Source organism: Tenrec ecaudatus, chromosome 8 (assembly GCF_050624435.1).
Source record: "Tenrec ecaudatus isolate mTenEca1 chromosome 8, mTenEca1.hap1, whole genome shotgun sequence".
NCBI lineage: Eukaryota > Metazoa > Chordata > Mammalia > Afrosoricida > Tenrecidae > Tenrec > Tenrec ecaudatus.
This window is the reverse complement of record NC_134537.1, coordinates 98905407-98920644: the sequence shown is the minus strand read 5'-3', so window position 1 is coordinate 98920644 and position 15238 is coordinate 98905407. Positions and strand designations below refer to the sequence as shown.

The following is a 15238-nucleotide window of genomic DNA, read 5'->3' as shown; positions in this document are numbered from 1 at the left end:
GTAGAAAGCAAATGGTTTGAGAAGGATGATGGCAACAAATGTACAAATGTGTTTGACACAATGTCTATATGTATAGTTTGTGTTAAGAGTTGTATGAGCCCCCAATAAGATGATTTTTTTAAAAAGAAGGGCTCTTCTCTGCTGCCCCATCAAACAAAGTAATTTATACTCTGTGCCTTAGTAAGAACAGAGATCAAAGGCAAAACACTTCAAAGAAGAAATGGTGATTATTATGGTGAAAAATTTTTCTTGCGTTGTTACAGTACTTTTATGTGGACAAGTATTCAATTAAGAATGTCTGTTGCTTGTTTATTGTTTTGTTTATCCACATAAATGGGTATAAGATCCTTCTGAAACATAAATGATGAAAACCAAAAAAATAAATAAATAATGACCCAAACCAAGCAGTAGCAAAAGGTATAACCTTTTGTAATCTAGTTAATAGAAACAGTAAGTAGCCAAAGCCATGAACTACTAGAAAATGGTGTAAGTCCTGCACTGTATCCCAATGTGCTCCTGACCTGCTTTCCCCTTCCCCATCCAAAGGAAGGACGCATGTATGCATTCCTGTCGGCATTCTTAGTGTGAAGGCCTGCGTAGCCCTTTGACAAGAGTGGTTTCAGTTTGCATTTTGAGAGAAGTATTTCTGATGAACCTTCTGTTTTTCTTCAACTTAAAAACAATTACTTGCAGTGCTCTCTTGCTGAATTGCTCATGTGCTGATTTTCTACTTCACAGCTATTGAACAGCAACTCCGTTTGTGAGGGGCTGTGCTCGACGGCAATGGAGAAAAGATGCTGACAATTTCTAAAGCTTAAAAAAGAGTCATTGACAAAAATAGCTAGACGATAGGTTTGGATAACTTATCCGTGTTTCAATTTATTATTCTAATTCAATGTTTTTCCATGAGGTATGCTTCTGTGGTCGTGTGATTTCTAGGTTCTGGCTATTTTTATTAAACTTTCTGTCATCTGAAATCTTCCTAGTGATAACATTTTATAGGTAATATAATCTTTCAGTGTCTTCATATGATGGATAGAGATGCTTTTATGGTGTTGTGCTTATCAGATGACAAATCAGGAAACTAGAATGAAAGCAATCTAAAAGTGGCCATTTCCTACTTCAGAAAATTTTTTTTCAATAACAATAGCAACAACTCTAATAAATAGATTCTGAAATGTTTCCAAATCAGAGTGACTGGAGCAGCTGAGCAAGAATGACCGCGGCTAAGCTATGTCCTATGGAACGCTCTTGGGAAATTGATGAAGTCTTCCAGATAGATAAAGAATTGGCCTTTGCTCTGCCCAATCCACAGGTAAGAGAGGATACGGAAATAGGTCAAATGCACATATTTTTTTCATTACTTACCTGGGCTAGTTAACTTCTACTGGAAAAACGTGGTTTAATAGTTTTTATTAAACAAATGGACAAAATGAAAACATTGGAGAAAGAATTGTAATAACCTCTATTTCACTTAGCTTTTCTTAAATGTTATGCCTAGAAATTTAGTCTTAGAGACCCTCCTTATTTACTGTACACAGGTAATAGAGAGACGAAATAAGGAAATTTTAGATTATTTTAAAAACACAAAACGATAATAGCATAGAAATAAAATTTAATTTAATTCAAATGCATTTCCAGAGGCATTTTAAAAAGCCAATATTCTAAATGCCCACACATCAAGGGGAAAGTCCCTTGCCACTTGATGCATTATATTGTATAAAACATGAGATACTAATTAGATTAGGTTTCTGAGAGGGCACCTCTGAACAACTTTTGTACTGTATTAATATGCCTTTTTTTCATTAAGCATTAGCTTGGAATGAGAATTTAAAGTCTTTGGTGTTGTTGGCAATTTAGCTACAAAGAAGTATAATTCGTATGAGTAAATATATTTACCATAAGAACTACCTTTTCCTAATTTGTCTGAGAATGAATACCAATTCCAATAGTAACGACATTGCTGGTAATGTGCAAAGTCCATGAGAAAGACAAATTAATAGCACAGTACAATCTGTGCCATCAGACAGTGAGATAGATACAAGGTGCATGGGTTTTTGAAAGTTGATATACAAATGACAATGCTTTATCAATATTTTAAATATAAAATACTGATATAGCGTTTTTGTAAAAAACCTCCCAAGCATTAACCATGTCAGTTCCATAACCATCTAAAAAGGTATGTATGCCATTATGCATATTTTCCTGGTGAGGAGAGAATACATAAGTATCAGAATTTAAATCATTGTTCAAGTTCCTAGAGTTAGGAAGTACCAGAGCTAGGTAGGACATGAGTCTAAGCCCAATTTGTGATCCAGAGAAGATGAAATGATGTTGTTGTAATTATTATCATTATTATTTACTCATCAGTTAAAAATGTTACATGTATTACCCGGAGAAGATTTGATTTTTCTCCACTGGATCCATCTTTTGATAAGTTAATACATTTACAAAGGTATATCTTTATTTGTACCTCATACTACCTGTATTCACTAGCTAGAAAACACCTATACATGTAACAAATCCAGTAAATGAACTATATTTGGAAATAAAATCCTGCAAAGATGTTGCATAACATAGACAAAAATAAAGCAACTTCTTCCTCTCAACTTAAGTCTCCTCTTCAAATGATTGTTATTTTAGAAAATTACATGAATGTTTTATGTTAGTTACTAAAAGCACCTAGCTTTTATATGTACAAGTAGATAATATTCAGATTAACCTAAACACTCCTACTCCAAACACATACACACAGGTCAGGACTGAGTGATTTCAAGGAAATACTTTTAATAGTACAATAAAGCAATCTTTATTTGGAAATGGCTATTACTTTACATCAAAAAATTTAAGAGTTTTGTTTTTAAGTAAAATAGCATGGCAAATATGGAGACTGCTGAAACATATCTCAGGATCAAAGCAGATCTATATAGAAAGAATATCATTTTCTCAGCTAGCCTCAAATATGTAGGCTCTCAGAAGGAATCTTACTTGGATTTCATATGACTGTATTGGGCGTACACTGAGTTGACGGTGAAATCAAAGTCGGCAGTTAGCATATTTGAGTATAAACACAGTCCTACTTGCCCAGGACTCTGTAAAGTCCTACGAGAAATATCCGATTAAAAGCACAATATAATCCTTACTATCACCAAGTGAGAAAATAAAACAGGATTTTAAGGTTGGAAATACTTTATATAAATTAGTTTACTATATGCACAAACCAAATTACATATATATCTAATTATGAGGCAGATATAAAAGCCAACTTTTTCAGCTGTTTCAAGAATTGAATGAAAAATATATAAAGAGGGCAGTGGGTAGGATATATATTAATAAATTTAATTTTTCTTCCATTCAAAGATACTTTAAAAATTACTTGACAGTAAACAATAGATGAAAATAATCATTTAAATTAAATTAAAAATAATGTTAAAAAGTGAATCTACTAGAGGGTTTCTAATAAGGGATTACTGAAAGGCACAGTCAGGGTGATTTTAATGGGACTTTGCAGGTGAATTTAGAAAAAAAGTCAATGGAAATGTTTGAACAGTGTAGGAGAGCAGACAGACAGAGAAGATCTTGCAGGTGTCAATGCAGGGACTGCTACTACTAGACACACAGGTGAGTACCAGGGCACCTTTTCAGGGAATGAGTGTGGGTCACCCCAGTCTATCAGTGGGATGCTAATTCTATTTTACAGTAAGATCAATTAGTACCTAAAAGTCCTGTTTCTCCATATAACTTTCCTCTAGTTCTTAAATGCTTCCTCCCCCCACTATCATGATCCCAATTCCACCTTACAAATCTGGCTAGACCAGAGGATGTACATTGGTACAGATAGGAACTGGGCACACAGTGAATCTGGGACAGATATCCCCTCCAGGACCAGTGGTGAGAGTGATGATACCTGGAGGGTGGAGGGAAGGTGGGGTAGAAAGGGGGAACCAGTTACAAGGATCTACCTATAACTTCCTCACTGGGGGACAGACAGCGGAGAAGTGAGTGAGGGAGACATTGGACAGTGGAAGATATGACATAATAATAATTTATGAATTCTGAAGTGTTCATGAGGGAGGGGGTGGAGAGGGAGGGGTAAAACGGAGGAGCTGACATCAAGGGCTCAAGTAGAAAGCAAATGTTTTGAGAATGATGATGGCAACAAATGTACAAATATGCTTGACAAAATGGATGTATTATGGATTGTGATAAGAATTGTATGAGCCCCCAATAAAATGATTTTAAATAAATAAACACACAAACAAACAAATAAATAAAAGTCCCGTTTCTCTTCTTCCAGGAGGAACTACCTGAGAAGTACGCTGAATGGATTTGTATTGCTAAAAATCTGCCTGCGCTGATTGAGAATGACGAATTACGAGCAAGAGTCAAAGAGGTTTGAACTGTGTGTTATGTAATCGCCTCCTTTCATAGATTCTTAGTCTTGGTCTTGAAGCAACACCTTTCACCCAAACTGATTGGAGTCAACCACTCCTTGTGCTCTCAGGTGCCTGAGCTCAGCATTGATGACCTGAAGGGGCACAAGTCGCAGCGCCTGGCACACCTGGCCCTGGGCTACATCACCATGGCATATGTGTGGAACAAAGGTGGTGACGACGTCTGTAAGGTATGGAGTTCTCCTCATATCGCTTGTGCTACCTGGCAGCTATTCCCATTGAAATTTAAGGTAGCTGATTCTCAAAGCAATATAACTACATTTTGCTAAACTTGAATGTCAGAAAAGTAAATGGAAAAATAATCCAGCGGCTTAAATTAAATTAATTTTACATTAATATTGATCATTATAATTTTATTTTATATTATGTAATGTTTTATAATATTGACTATTAACATTTTATTTTAGCCATTTACTTATAACACAGTGGCTTTATTATTTTCATATATAAAATTTCCTTTCTTCTTTCAAGTAAATAATGTGAACTTTTTTTAGTTGCTACATAATTAACATTTAATGTAGCCCTAATTTTTCATTGAGTTTCTGAATTTTTACTTACTCGGTAGTCTTTTGATACATTTTACTTGTTTTTAATATTTTCTGTTATCAATAAAATCATATCAAATACCTAAAACATGTCACATTGTAATATTTTATAAATATTTTATGACTCATATCAATGTTTTGAACTCATCTTAATTAAAGCAAAGGCATTGTCTTACATCTGCCACTATAGAAAGATACATTTGATGGTCCTGTGAGCTGGGAGCTGGGTTGCTACTGACAATTAGTGATTCAAACCCACCACCTGCTTGAAGGAAGAAAGATGAGGCCATTTCGCTCCTTCAATAGTATAGCTTCCGAAAATGTATATAGAATCACTAAAGAATCACCTTGAAGACAGTGAATTAGTGTATGTTGTTATTATAATCTCACCAAGTGCCATTTTAGTACGTATTTGTGCTAAGTATATTCTTACTTTTACATAGAAATATAATTATGAATACAGACATAAATTTACCTTTCATGGCAATTTCTGACCATGCTCATGGTATAAGTATACGGCACTTGAGTGGAAGAGGTAAAATATCTGCAAACTACTGTCATTCTCTACCTAATTTTAAAACAAAGGCTTGTATTCTCATTCCATGTAGGATTTCAAAATTTGGCAGGGAAAATACAGATATCAAGTTTAATTTGAAAACTAATAGTTCAGCATTGAATTTTTTGTTTATGTAGACCCATTGTATAATGCAAAGTCACTTGAAAGTCCTGTATTTTATATTAAAACCTTCATTCCATGGGGATACAAACAGGCTGACTGCAATGCCTAACCAAAAACAATTTGGGCGCATCTTTATCGATTGATGGGAGTATACTTCTCTACTGGTGGAGACACTTGTCATGATATTATTTTTCCTTTCTGTTCTCTGTTTAAGACTTGATCAGCCTTTATTGTTCACCTATGTGATCAGTTATTTTCAGAAATTAAAAGAAGAGGAACTTTTACTGCATAATGATGGGGACACTTATAGTCATTGGAAGGAATTCCGGTGACACCCTGTGTTAATTGTTTGGTCTGCGAATCAAACACGTTTGGCTTGGTCTCACCAGCTCTGATTTGGGAGAAAGGTGAAGCAGCCTACTTCTGTTAAGGATTATGAAAAAGGAAGGAAGGAAATGAGAAAGCACAAAGGGAAAAGAAGAGGCTACGTTACAATCTAAATGTTCATTTCTAGACCTCCTCTGAAAAGGGGTGCATAAAAGCCAGAGTTGTCATCCTGATCGATAGATCCTTATATGGAAACATAGAGCAAGAATAAACGAAATTCTTCTTTCCACTACTGTAAATGTTTAAGGTTAAGTGTCAATATCATTTTATAAAATATTCAGACAAGAGTTTTTTTCTACATTGCGGTCCAAATCAGCAATCTAGCTGCATTCTATTACATTTTATTTTCAAAATTCTTACAAATGACTGCCCTAGTTTATCTTTATATCCATTAAGTATCTGTTGGGTGAACAGATGAATGAATGGATACAAACAACTTCCATGACAATTACAAAGTCAAGGGTAAAACAGATCCATCCATCGGGCCTGGTTCCACTACCTCTGCTCTTCTCTGGGGTCAGGTTTTGTCCACATTAATGCAAATTCAAAGGATGAGCATGTAATGATTACCAAGCTTACGTTCTGAAAGGATGGATAAAAATTAATATTTGTTTGGTTTCAAAGTTTCATCCTATAAAATAGATAATACTCGACATCCAAGAAGTATAAGAAAAGGTGAGAAACTTCATACTTCAATAATAAATAGTGTGTTTTAATTAGATTCTGCCAAGAAACATTGCTGTTCCGTACTGCAAACTCTCGGAGAAGCTTGGGCTACGTCCTATTCTGGCTTATGCAGACTGCGTCTTAGCAAACTGGAAGAAAAATGATCCCAAAGGGTATGTACTTTATGATTAAAACATTAATAAAAATCAGGCATTTTATTTAAATTAAGAAGCAATTATACATTGCTTTCATTCTTGCCAGCACAATTCTGCTGTTGGGTATCTTTCCTTTGATTGTCACATCTCAGCTACTGAAGAATGTACATATGTGACAGTGGTGCAAAAAGGGCAGACAGTAAAATGCCCAGATCTGTAGTTTTCACAAATCTCTAGAAGGTACAAATTATTTACCAGTCAATTTCTGTCAACTCTCTGGAACAGGCAAATTTATTCTTATTTGTTTCACAAAAACGTTTGCATGTATTCTTTTTTTATATATCTTGTAAATGAAATAGAATATGTAAATCATGTAAATATATTTCAATGAATATGTTTTTAAAATTCTAAAAAATTATTTTAAGTACCTAGTTGAATTAAATAAGAAAACATATAAATAAATAAAACAAAAACATATCCACATCAATACATGAATAAATTTGGGGTCTTGCTCAGGGACCAGCCTTCTCAGAACCCTTTAGTGATGGGATCTTACACAATAAAGCTAGATTGTAGCCAAGGTCTGGGAATATGTCTGCAGATGTGTGTTTAGTGCATAGAAATGCCTCAAATGAAAGGAACTGATTCTTATTAAACAGTCTTCAGCATCAACCAGTTTTGACTATCCACGTATGCTCCTTTCTTAGTGTTTTAATTTCACTTACAAAGACCTAAGTGCTCGCAGTTCCTGCTTAGATACATAAAATCATATCTGCATTTATTAATCATTTATTATCTATATCTTACCTTTGATAGTTTAATAACATCAAACTGTTTGATTGTAAATTTCTTTCTTTTCTTTTTTCCAAATGACCCATTGTATTCTGGGTGTTTCACAGGCCGATGATTTATGAGTAAGTATTTGTTTTTTTGGTTTTACTTTCAACATTACATATTATTCAAAGTGAATCAAGTTTATCAAATCCCCCAAGTGGATTTTTAAAAACTTATCAGTTAGATTTTGTTACAAAAGTAATTGTTTATAGGGCAAATAATTACATCCCTTGACTATATCTAATGACTGTGTCTGCTTGACAATATAACTATGATTATGTGCATAAATATTACCTGCATTAATATTGAGGTAATCAATTTTAAACATAAAATAAACTCCTCTATGTTTCTATGGCTCATTGAACTCTATGGCCTGAATTAGTTACGATCATCAATAAATTGCTGTTTTGTGCAGTGGATGCAGTTGCCTTTGTGCAAAAGGAACTACTATTGATTAATATGTACTCATACATAAAGTTGTTCTTTCACCCAATTCGTACTCTGTTTTCCTCATGTACTAAGTGTGGGTTAAGAGCTAGGAAACAAAAGCAAGTGTCTTCAGTATAAGTCTTCCCTGGCGTCCTCGAGTGGTGAGAACAGTTAACACACTAAGCAGCTTATTTAAAAAGATTGGACCTTCAAGTTCTCTATGAAGTACCAGGAGTGAAAACTCTAGAGATATGCTTATGAAATATCAGCCATTGAAAGTCCTATGGGGTGGGGGAATGGGAGGGAGGAGAAAAATGAGGAACTGATACTGAGGGCTTGAAAGCAAATGTTTTGAGAATGATGAGAACAACAAATATACAAATGTGCTTGGCATATAATGGATGGATGTATGGATTGTGGTAAGAGCTGTATGAGCCCCCAATAAAATGATTTTTTTTAAGTTAGACATTTAATAAGATTTCTTTTATGATGCACAAAAGCAATTGGACGACAACTAGAAAGGTGCACCTTAATGAAAAGAAACTAATGAAGCAAAAAATAAAATATATAAGAACTACGTATAAAAAAAGACAATAGAAAAGATGCTAAAGCACCAGGAGCACTAATCAAATGTACATGGTTACGGGGTAGGGAGGGACCCCTGGAGTGTGTCATGGACGCTGAGCCTCAATGGCTGAGTGGGAGTTAGCTGCTGTTGCTAGGTGCCTTTGAGTGGCTTGTGAACTTAGGAGTGATCCAGGTGACCGAGGAGAATTCCCATATGCTTTTCTTGGCTGTGGTGGTAACAGAAGTAGATTGCCAGGTGTTTTCCTGCAAAACAACAAACTGGTTTTCATCACTAAGTGTTCGTTTCGTAGGCACGTGCCTAAGAGTTGTGTTGCCAGTCCTCCGAAGGGATGAACTAGCGGAAGGGAAAGCGTCGTGCTTCCCCCAACTCCAAACCATCGATACTACAGAAAACACAGTGTAGAATCAGGTCTTTGATTCTTACCAATTCTTCGTGAGGCAGTTACATGTCCTTGAGAAATGGAAACATATTCATAGATTAAAATGTGAATATAAATATGTTTATTGAGCTACAGAAAAAGACTTTCTCTATGTGCTATATCACCTAGAGAGTTGTACAAATATTGAGAATATACTATTTGGTAAATATATATATATATATATATATATATATATATATATATGCACAACAATGAAAATGGAGCATAATTGGTCTTTGGAATTGTAAGAATACTGAATGTCTGGCCTTTTTCCTTAGGAACCTGGACATCCTGTTCTTCTTTCCCGGGGATGGCTGCGACAGAGGGTTCTTCCTGGTGTCCCTCCTGGTGGAGCTAGCAGCGGCTGCAGCAATCAAAGTACGTCCATCATCCCAGGGTCACTTAGCTCTTGACTGACATACAAAATAATCATCGAGAAATAGAAATAATTCTAAGCAGAAATTAAATTAGGTTTAATGTATGCAATGCTCAATACTTTAATTGAGGATTGGTCATCACCTGATATATATGTGTATATGTACATATACATACACTCACATATATTTATATAAATACTCGCGTGTATATATATTTTATATGTACTTATATATAATGATAAATTGTATCATATATTGTGAGGAAACAAGATGCTAAAAATAACTGCAATTGGATTTCTGACAGGCTCATGAAAGGGCTTGGTTCAGTTTGAAAGAATACATCTCCCAGGATCAAGCTCTTAATCCTAAATCACTATAAGGTCTGCAGTTCAAACCACCTGCTCTTCAGCAGAAGGAGGGATGGGACTTTCTACTCCTGTAAATAGCTATCGTCTCAGAAATGTATGGGTCCAGCTCTACCTTGTCCTATGAGCTGGCATCAATTTGATAGCATTGGGTTGTGTTTAGTGACATAATGTCAATGATTTGACTATTATTAATTCAACTATATGAATATTTTTTTAAATTGAGGAAGAATTATATACATTTATGTCAAATTCAAGCTGAATGAAATCAAATCTAAGTTTATATAAACATAGGACATAAGCCATCTGCTTGCTCAACCCTGGAAAGTAGCAGACATATAGAATATTTCTTTAAGAATGAAGGCATGGACGTTGTTTACTACGTGCCAATGTTCATCCTAGGAAATCTGAAGTGTCTTCCTTTTTCTTTTCTTCCTTTTCTTTAAAGAAAATTCCTGATTTATTTAATGCAATGAAGAAACAAGATCTGGTTCAATGTAGAGATGCGTTGACAGTGATAAAGTCTTGCCAGCTGGAAGCCCTCGAAGTGTTTAAACAAATCCACAGTAAGTATTGTCTGCAGTACTGTTCTCTTGGCTACCAGGCAAATGCTTCACGGGAATGGTAGAGCTGTGCAGGACAAAGGGACCAACCACCATTCATTCAGTATGTTTTCACTTCCAAAACTGTCTCAATATTATACTTTCCATGCCGTGTATTTTATTATTTGCACTTTCCAGATATGACTATCTTGATTCATGGAGATAAGTATCTAATCTGAGTTTGCAAAGTATTAGATGGAAAGCGTGCCACATGAATCAGCTGTTTTAAATTCTAGACAATTTGTTGCTTTGTAGGAGCTCTTGGCTACATTTTATTTTTCCTTCACAAAGCTACAGAAGAAGCAATATAGAAGAGTCATGATAAGGAAGAAGACCATGAGGGAGGCAATCCATAGGGTTTTGTCTGTGTGGGGGGCTTTGCTTGTGGTTAGTATTGAGCTGTTGTGTCAATAAACACACAAAGCAGTGCTGAAGAAAAGCTGACAGCTTAATCTGTTCAACCATCCAAAGCTGAGTGAGCCCAGGCTCCTACATACCTGGCATTGACCCTGCTCAGGGGAAGCATGTGAGGAGAGGGCATGCAGAGATGCACCAGATGCTTATGAGCTTGACCATGGGTGAGTTGTTCGATAGAACTAATGCACTATCTTTCCAGAGTCTGTCAGAATTCCAGTTTGTAACATCTTGTTTTCTCACAATATATAATGTAATTTCTCTTGCTAAGACTCATGCTCCTTAATTAAAAACAACTGGTTTTGTTTCTTTTTCTTTTTTTTTTTAACAGAACATGTGGATCCAAATATATTTTACAATGTTCTTCGCACGTATTTGTCTGGGTATGTAGTCTTATGCTTGAGTTTGTTTTCTATTAAAAAAATTAAACCAATTGCTATAGTGTCCTTTCTGACTCACACTGAACCTATAAAGCAGAATATACCTGCTCTCTAGGATTTTTGAGTCTGGACGTCCTTATGGGAGCAGAAAGACTTACCTTTCTCCGGAGGGAAATAATTAAACAATACATTAAGTCTCCCAACATAGTCCCAATAGGCATCAAACTTGTGCAATCATTTGATTCTAATTTGAAAATACACTTTTAGATAAAGAAGAAGTTCTCTTTTATTCCCTGTCTAGGGATGCACTGGAGAGATAAGAAAAAGCTAGTAATTTTAAAGAGAATAGAATGATTTGTGGTGATACTAAGTTAAAACTCCATTTTTAGAACATGTTGTTCACTTTGCTCAGATTATGTTATTGCTAAGTAGATGGGTTACTGAAAAATGTTTGGCAGTTTGAACCAATCAACAGGTGTCTCAAAGAAAGGCCTGGTGATATGATTCCAACAGGTCATGGTTGTAAAACTGTATGGAGTCATTCTACTCTAAAACACATGGTTCACCATGAGACGTATCGATTCGACAGTGATTGAGTTATCCTTTCTACTATCACGAATCTTCTTCACCCAGGAAAAGAATCAGAAATAAATAATGTGCAAGAAGATTTGTGAAATCTGCCTAGCCTATGCAGCCTTATATTCATCCTTTGTTGTAATTAATCAAAAGACTTTTTCTTTTCCCTTTCTGTTGTAGTTGGCGAGGCAGCTCACTGCTGCCGGAGGGTCTCCTGTATGAAGGGGTCTGGGATACCCCCAAGCAGTTTTCAGGGGGCAGCGCGGGCCAGAGCAGCGTCTTTCAGTGCTTTGATGCCCTGCTGGGCATCCGGCACAGTGATGGTGAGTGGGTGAAGACAGACCATAATCACCTTTTGTGATAAATGTGGTAGTGTCATAATATTTCAAAGAGCCTTCCTATCAGCATCTCAGCTGAGCTCATTCGATCCTTTAAGGACATATGGTCATTTTTCCATGTCCCAGATTGAGGAAGACCCTTAAAGAGAATACGGGTCCATCTCCCATTAAACCAGTTAGAAAGTAGCAGAGTTCAGACTCCAACTCGGGTTCATCACACTGTTCACCTCAGCATGGGAATGTAGAAGAGGGGAGAGCATAATTGACTGTGTTGAAACCAACACCGCATGTACTATGTAAGATGAGAATCAGAAAGAGAGAGCTGCCTGCCCTGAAGACAGGGCTGAGCACTGGAGCATGAGCCCGCAAGTGCCTTCAAGCTCTTGGAGCTCAATAGGACCATTCTCTGTGTGCTCTCCTGCCCCACAGGGGCCCAAGTTCAAAAGTGGCCAAGTTCAAAAGTGAGTCATAGCCATTGCATTCCATTTGGGGACTTAAAAGGGGCGGGGAGATTCTCTTAGAAGAACTTGTTTTAACTCCTCCGTGCTTCCTTAACTTCTAACAACAGTAAAGGAGGAAAATATTGAGTTGGATCAAACAGCTCATGCCATACCTTAGACATTTATCTAAATATGATCTCTGACACTCTTCTGGAATTGGACTCATGATTGACAAATACAGATTTGATATACTGTTGTTGTTTTTTTAAATTTGGTCTCTCTACTACCTCAACTTTCTTTGTCCATTTAGGATCCTCCGCTGGGTTCCTCCAGGAAATGAGGACATATATGCCACCAGCTCACAAAGCCTTTCTTGAGTCACTGGAGGAAGGTCCCTCAATCCGAAACTTTGTCCTTTCAAAGGGTGACAGGTGCCTGAAAGATGCTTACAATAAATGTGTGAGAGCTATGGTGTCCCTGCGGGACTACCACTTAGGAATAGTAGACACCTACATTATTAAGCCAGCAATGGCAAAGCAGATGGAAAAGCAAAATACCAAGTGTTCATCAAATCAACCAGAAACGGAAAGCAAAGGAACTGGAGGCACTAATATCATGACATTCCTACAGGCTATAAGAGATTCAACAAAGGGATTCATCTTGGTGTCAGGTGAATGACAACAGAGCAAGGGTAATTTATGCTAGAAGCAGGCAACAGGATATAGTCTGGCTCTGGCTCCTTTGATCACACCCAATCGCCACTACTCGCTGCCAATGGCTAATTCCAACTCAAATAGCATGTAATCATTTATAAATCACACATTATAAAATATTGCAAAATAAAAAGATTTTGTAATCTGTGGATTAATTGAGAAAATAACAAAAAATTAAAATAATAGAAGTATGATTGCAATGAAATATTGTAATGCCATGATTGTCAAATAAATATTAGCATGGTTGTAAGTGAAATATTAGAATGGAATAAAGAAATTGAATAAATAAAATTTGCTAGAAGGTAAAATGTGGTCATTACCATTGTGAAGCACCCATGCGTCAATTGTGATTCATAGCCATGCTGCGCACAGCACAGCGGAACAATGGCTGCTCCTGCAGCAACTTCACACTTGTTCCTATGTCTGAGCTCATGCTTGTGGGCCACTGTATCAAGCCTCCCTCTTTTTCAGTGACCCTCTGTGTTACCAAGCATGATGATCTTTTCCAGGGAGGAGTCTCTCCTGCTGAAATGTCCTAAGTATCGGAGAGGAAGTCTCACTATACTCACTTCTAATGAACACCTCTTACTATGCTTCCTCCAAGACAGATTTTATTTTTTGTTTTTTGGGAAGTCCATGGTACTTGCAATCTTCTTCACCAACACCATACTTCAAATGCAGCCACTCTTCTGTGGTCTTCTTCATTCATTGTTCCACTTCCATATGCATATGAAGTGACAGAAAATCTTATGATTTGCTAGGCACACCTTGGTCCTCAAAGTGAAGTCCTTGGTCTTTAACACTTTAAAGAGGTTTCGGGCAACAGATTTGCCCAAGGTAATATGTCCTTTGATTTCTTGACTGCTGCTTCCATGAGTGCAATGTTGCATCCTAGCAAGATGAAATCCTTGACAATTTCAATCGTTTTTATTTGTGGGTTATCCCGAGACTACCATTGCTCCACTTGTGAGGAGTGTCGTTTTCTTTACATTGAGTTGTTATTCACATTGAAGATCGCAATCATTGGTCTTCATTAGCAAGTGCTTCAAGTCCTTCTCGCTTTCAGCAATCAAGGTTGTCACTGTCGGCATGCAAAAGGTGGTACCATCTGCATATCATATGCTGTTTATAAGACTTCCTTCAATGCTGGTGCCATGTCCTTCTGCATATAAACCAGTTTCTCTGTTTGCTCAGCATACGGATCGAATAAGCATGGTGACAGGATTACCACCCTGATATACACACCTTTCCTAATTTTAACCCATATAGTATTACTGCCACTGGGTCTCTGTCCAATTATGCATGAGCACATTAGGAAGCACTTTGGATCTCCCCATCAAACACCTTTAACATATTCGGGAAGACATAAGTCAGTAGTTCCCCTGATATGCTCTGCTTTAAGTCCTCATCCATTTGACATGATTCTTGCCAGATTTAACTTTGAATCCAGTTTGAATTTCTGCTCAGGATGCACGTACGGTTGCAACCCTTTTGATTTAACTTCAGGAAAATGTTACTTGACCATGAAAATATCGTTTTACAATTTTCTGCATCCTGGTAGGTCCTCCTTTATAATGGAGAGAACGATGTACTCCTTCCAGTCAGTGACCAGGTAGCTGTCTTCTGAATTTCTCGCCATAAAAAAATTAATGCTTCCAAAGTTTCATTTGCATGTTGCAACATTTCAGTGGGTTTTGCTTCAATTCCCGGAGGCTTGTTTTCCAATAATGCCATCAGTTCAACTTGGACTTTTTCCTTCCACATCATTGGTTCTTGATCATGGACCACCTCTTGAAGTGGTTGACAGTTGAATAGTTCTTTTTGACATAGTAACTCTCTGCATTCCATTTATCTTTGTTTGATACTGAAAAATGGCC

The 15238-nt window shown here is 36.6% G+C and overlaps 1 protein-coding gene across 1 annotated transcript in view; it reads left to right on the top strand.

Annotated features, from left to right (window-relative positions):
• The first annotated feature begins 1216 nt into the window (after nt 1-1216).
• Nucleotides 1217-15238, top strand: part of LOC142455484 (indoleamine 2,3-dioxygenase 1-like) — a 29680-nt gene continuing 15658 nt past the window's right edge. Inside the window, exons 1-10 of the mRNA XM_075557216.1 lie at nt 1217-1315; nt 4298-4393; nt 4505-4624; nt 6786-6904; nt 7786-7800; nt 9435-9534; nt 10347-10464; nt 11246-11297; nt 12051-12193; nt 12959-13318. Of these exons, the coding sequence (XP_075413331.1) occupies nt 1217-1315; nt 4298-4393; nt 4505-4624; nt 6786-6904; nt 7786-7800; nt 9435-9534; nt 10347-10464; nt 11246-11297; nt 12051-12193; nt 12959-13318 (1222 nt within the window). The remainder of the gene's footprint in view (nt 1316-4297; nt 4394-4504; nt 4625-6785; nt 6905-7785; nt 7801-9434; nt 9535-10346; nt 10465-11245; nt 11298-12050; nt 12194-12958; nt 13319-15238) is intronic.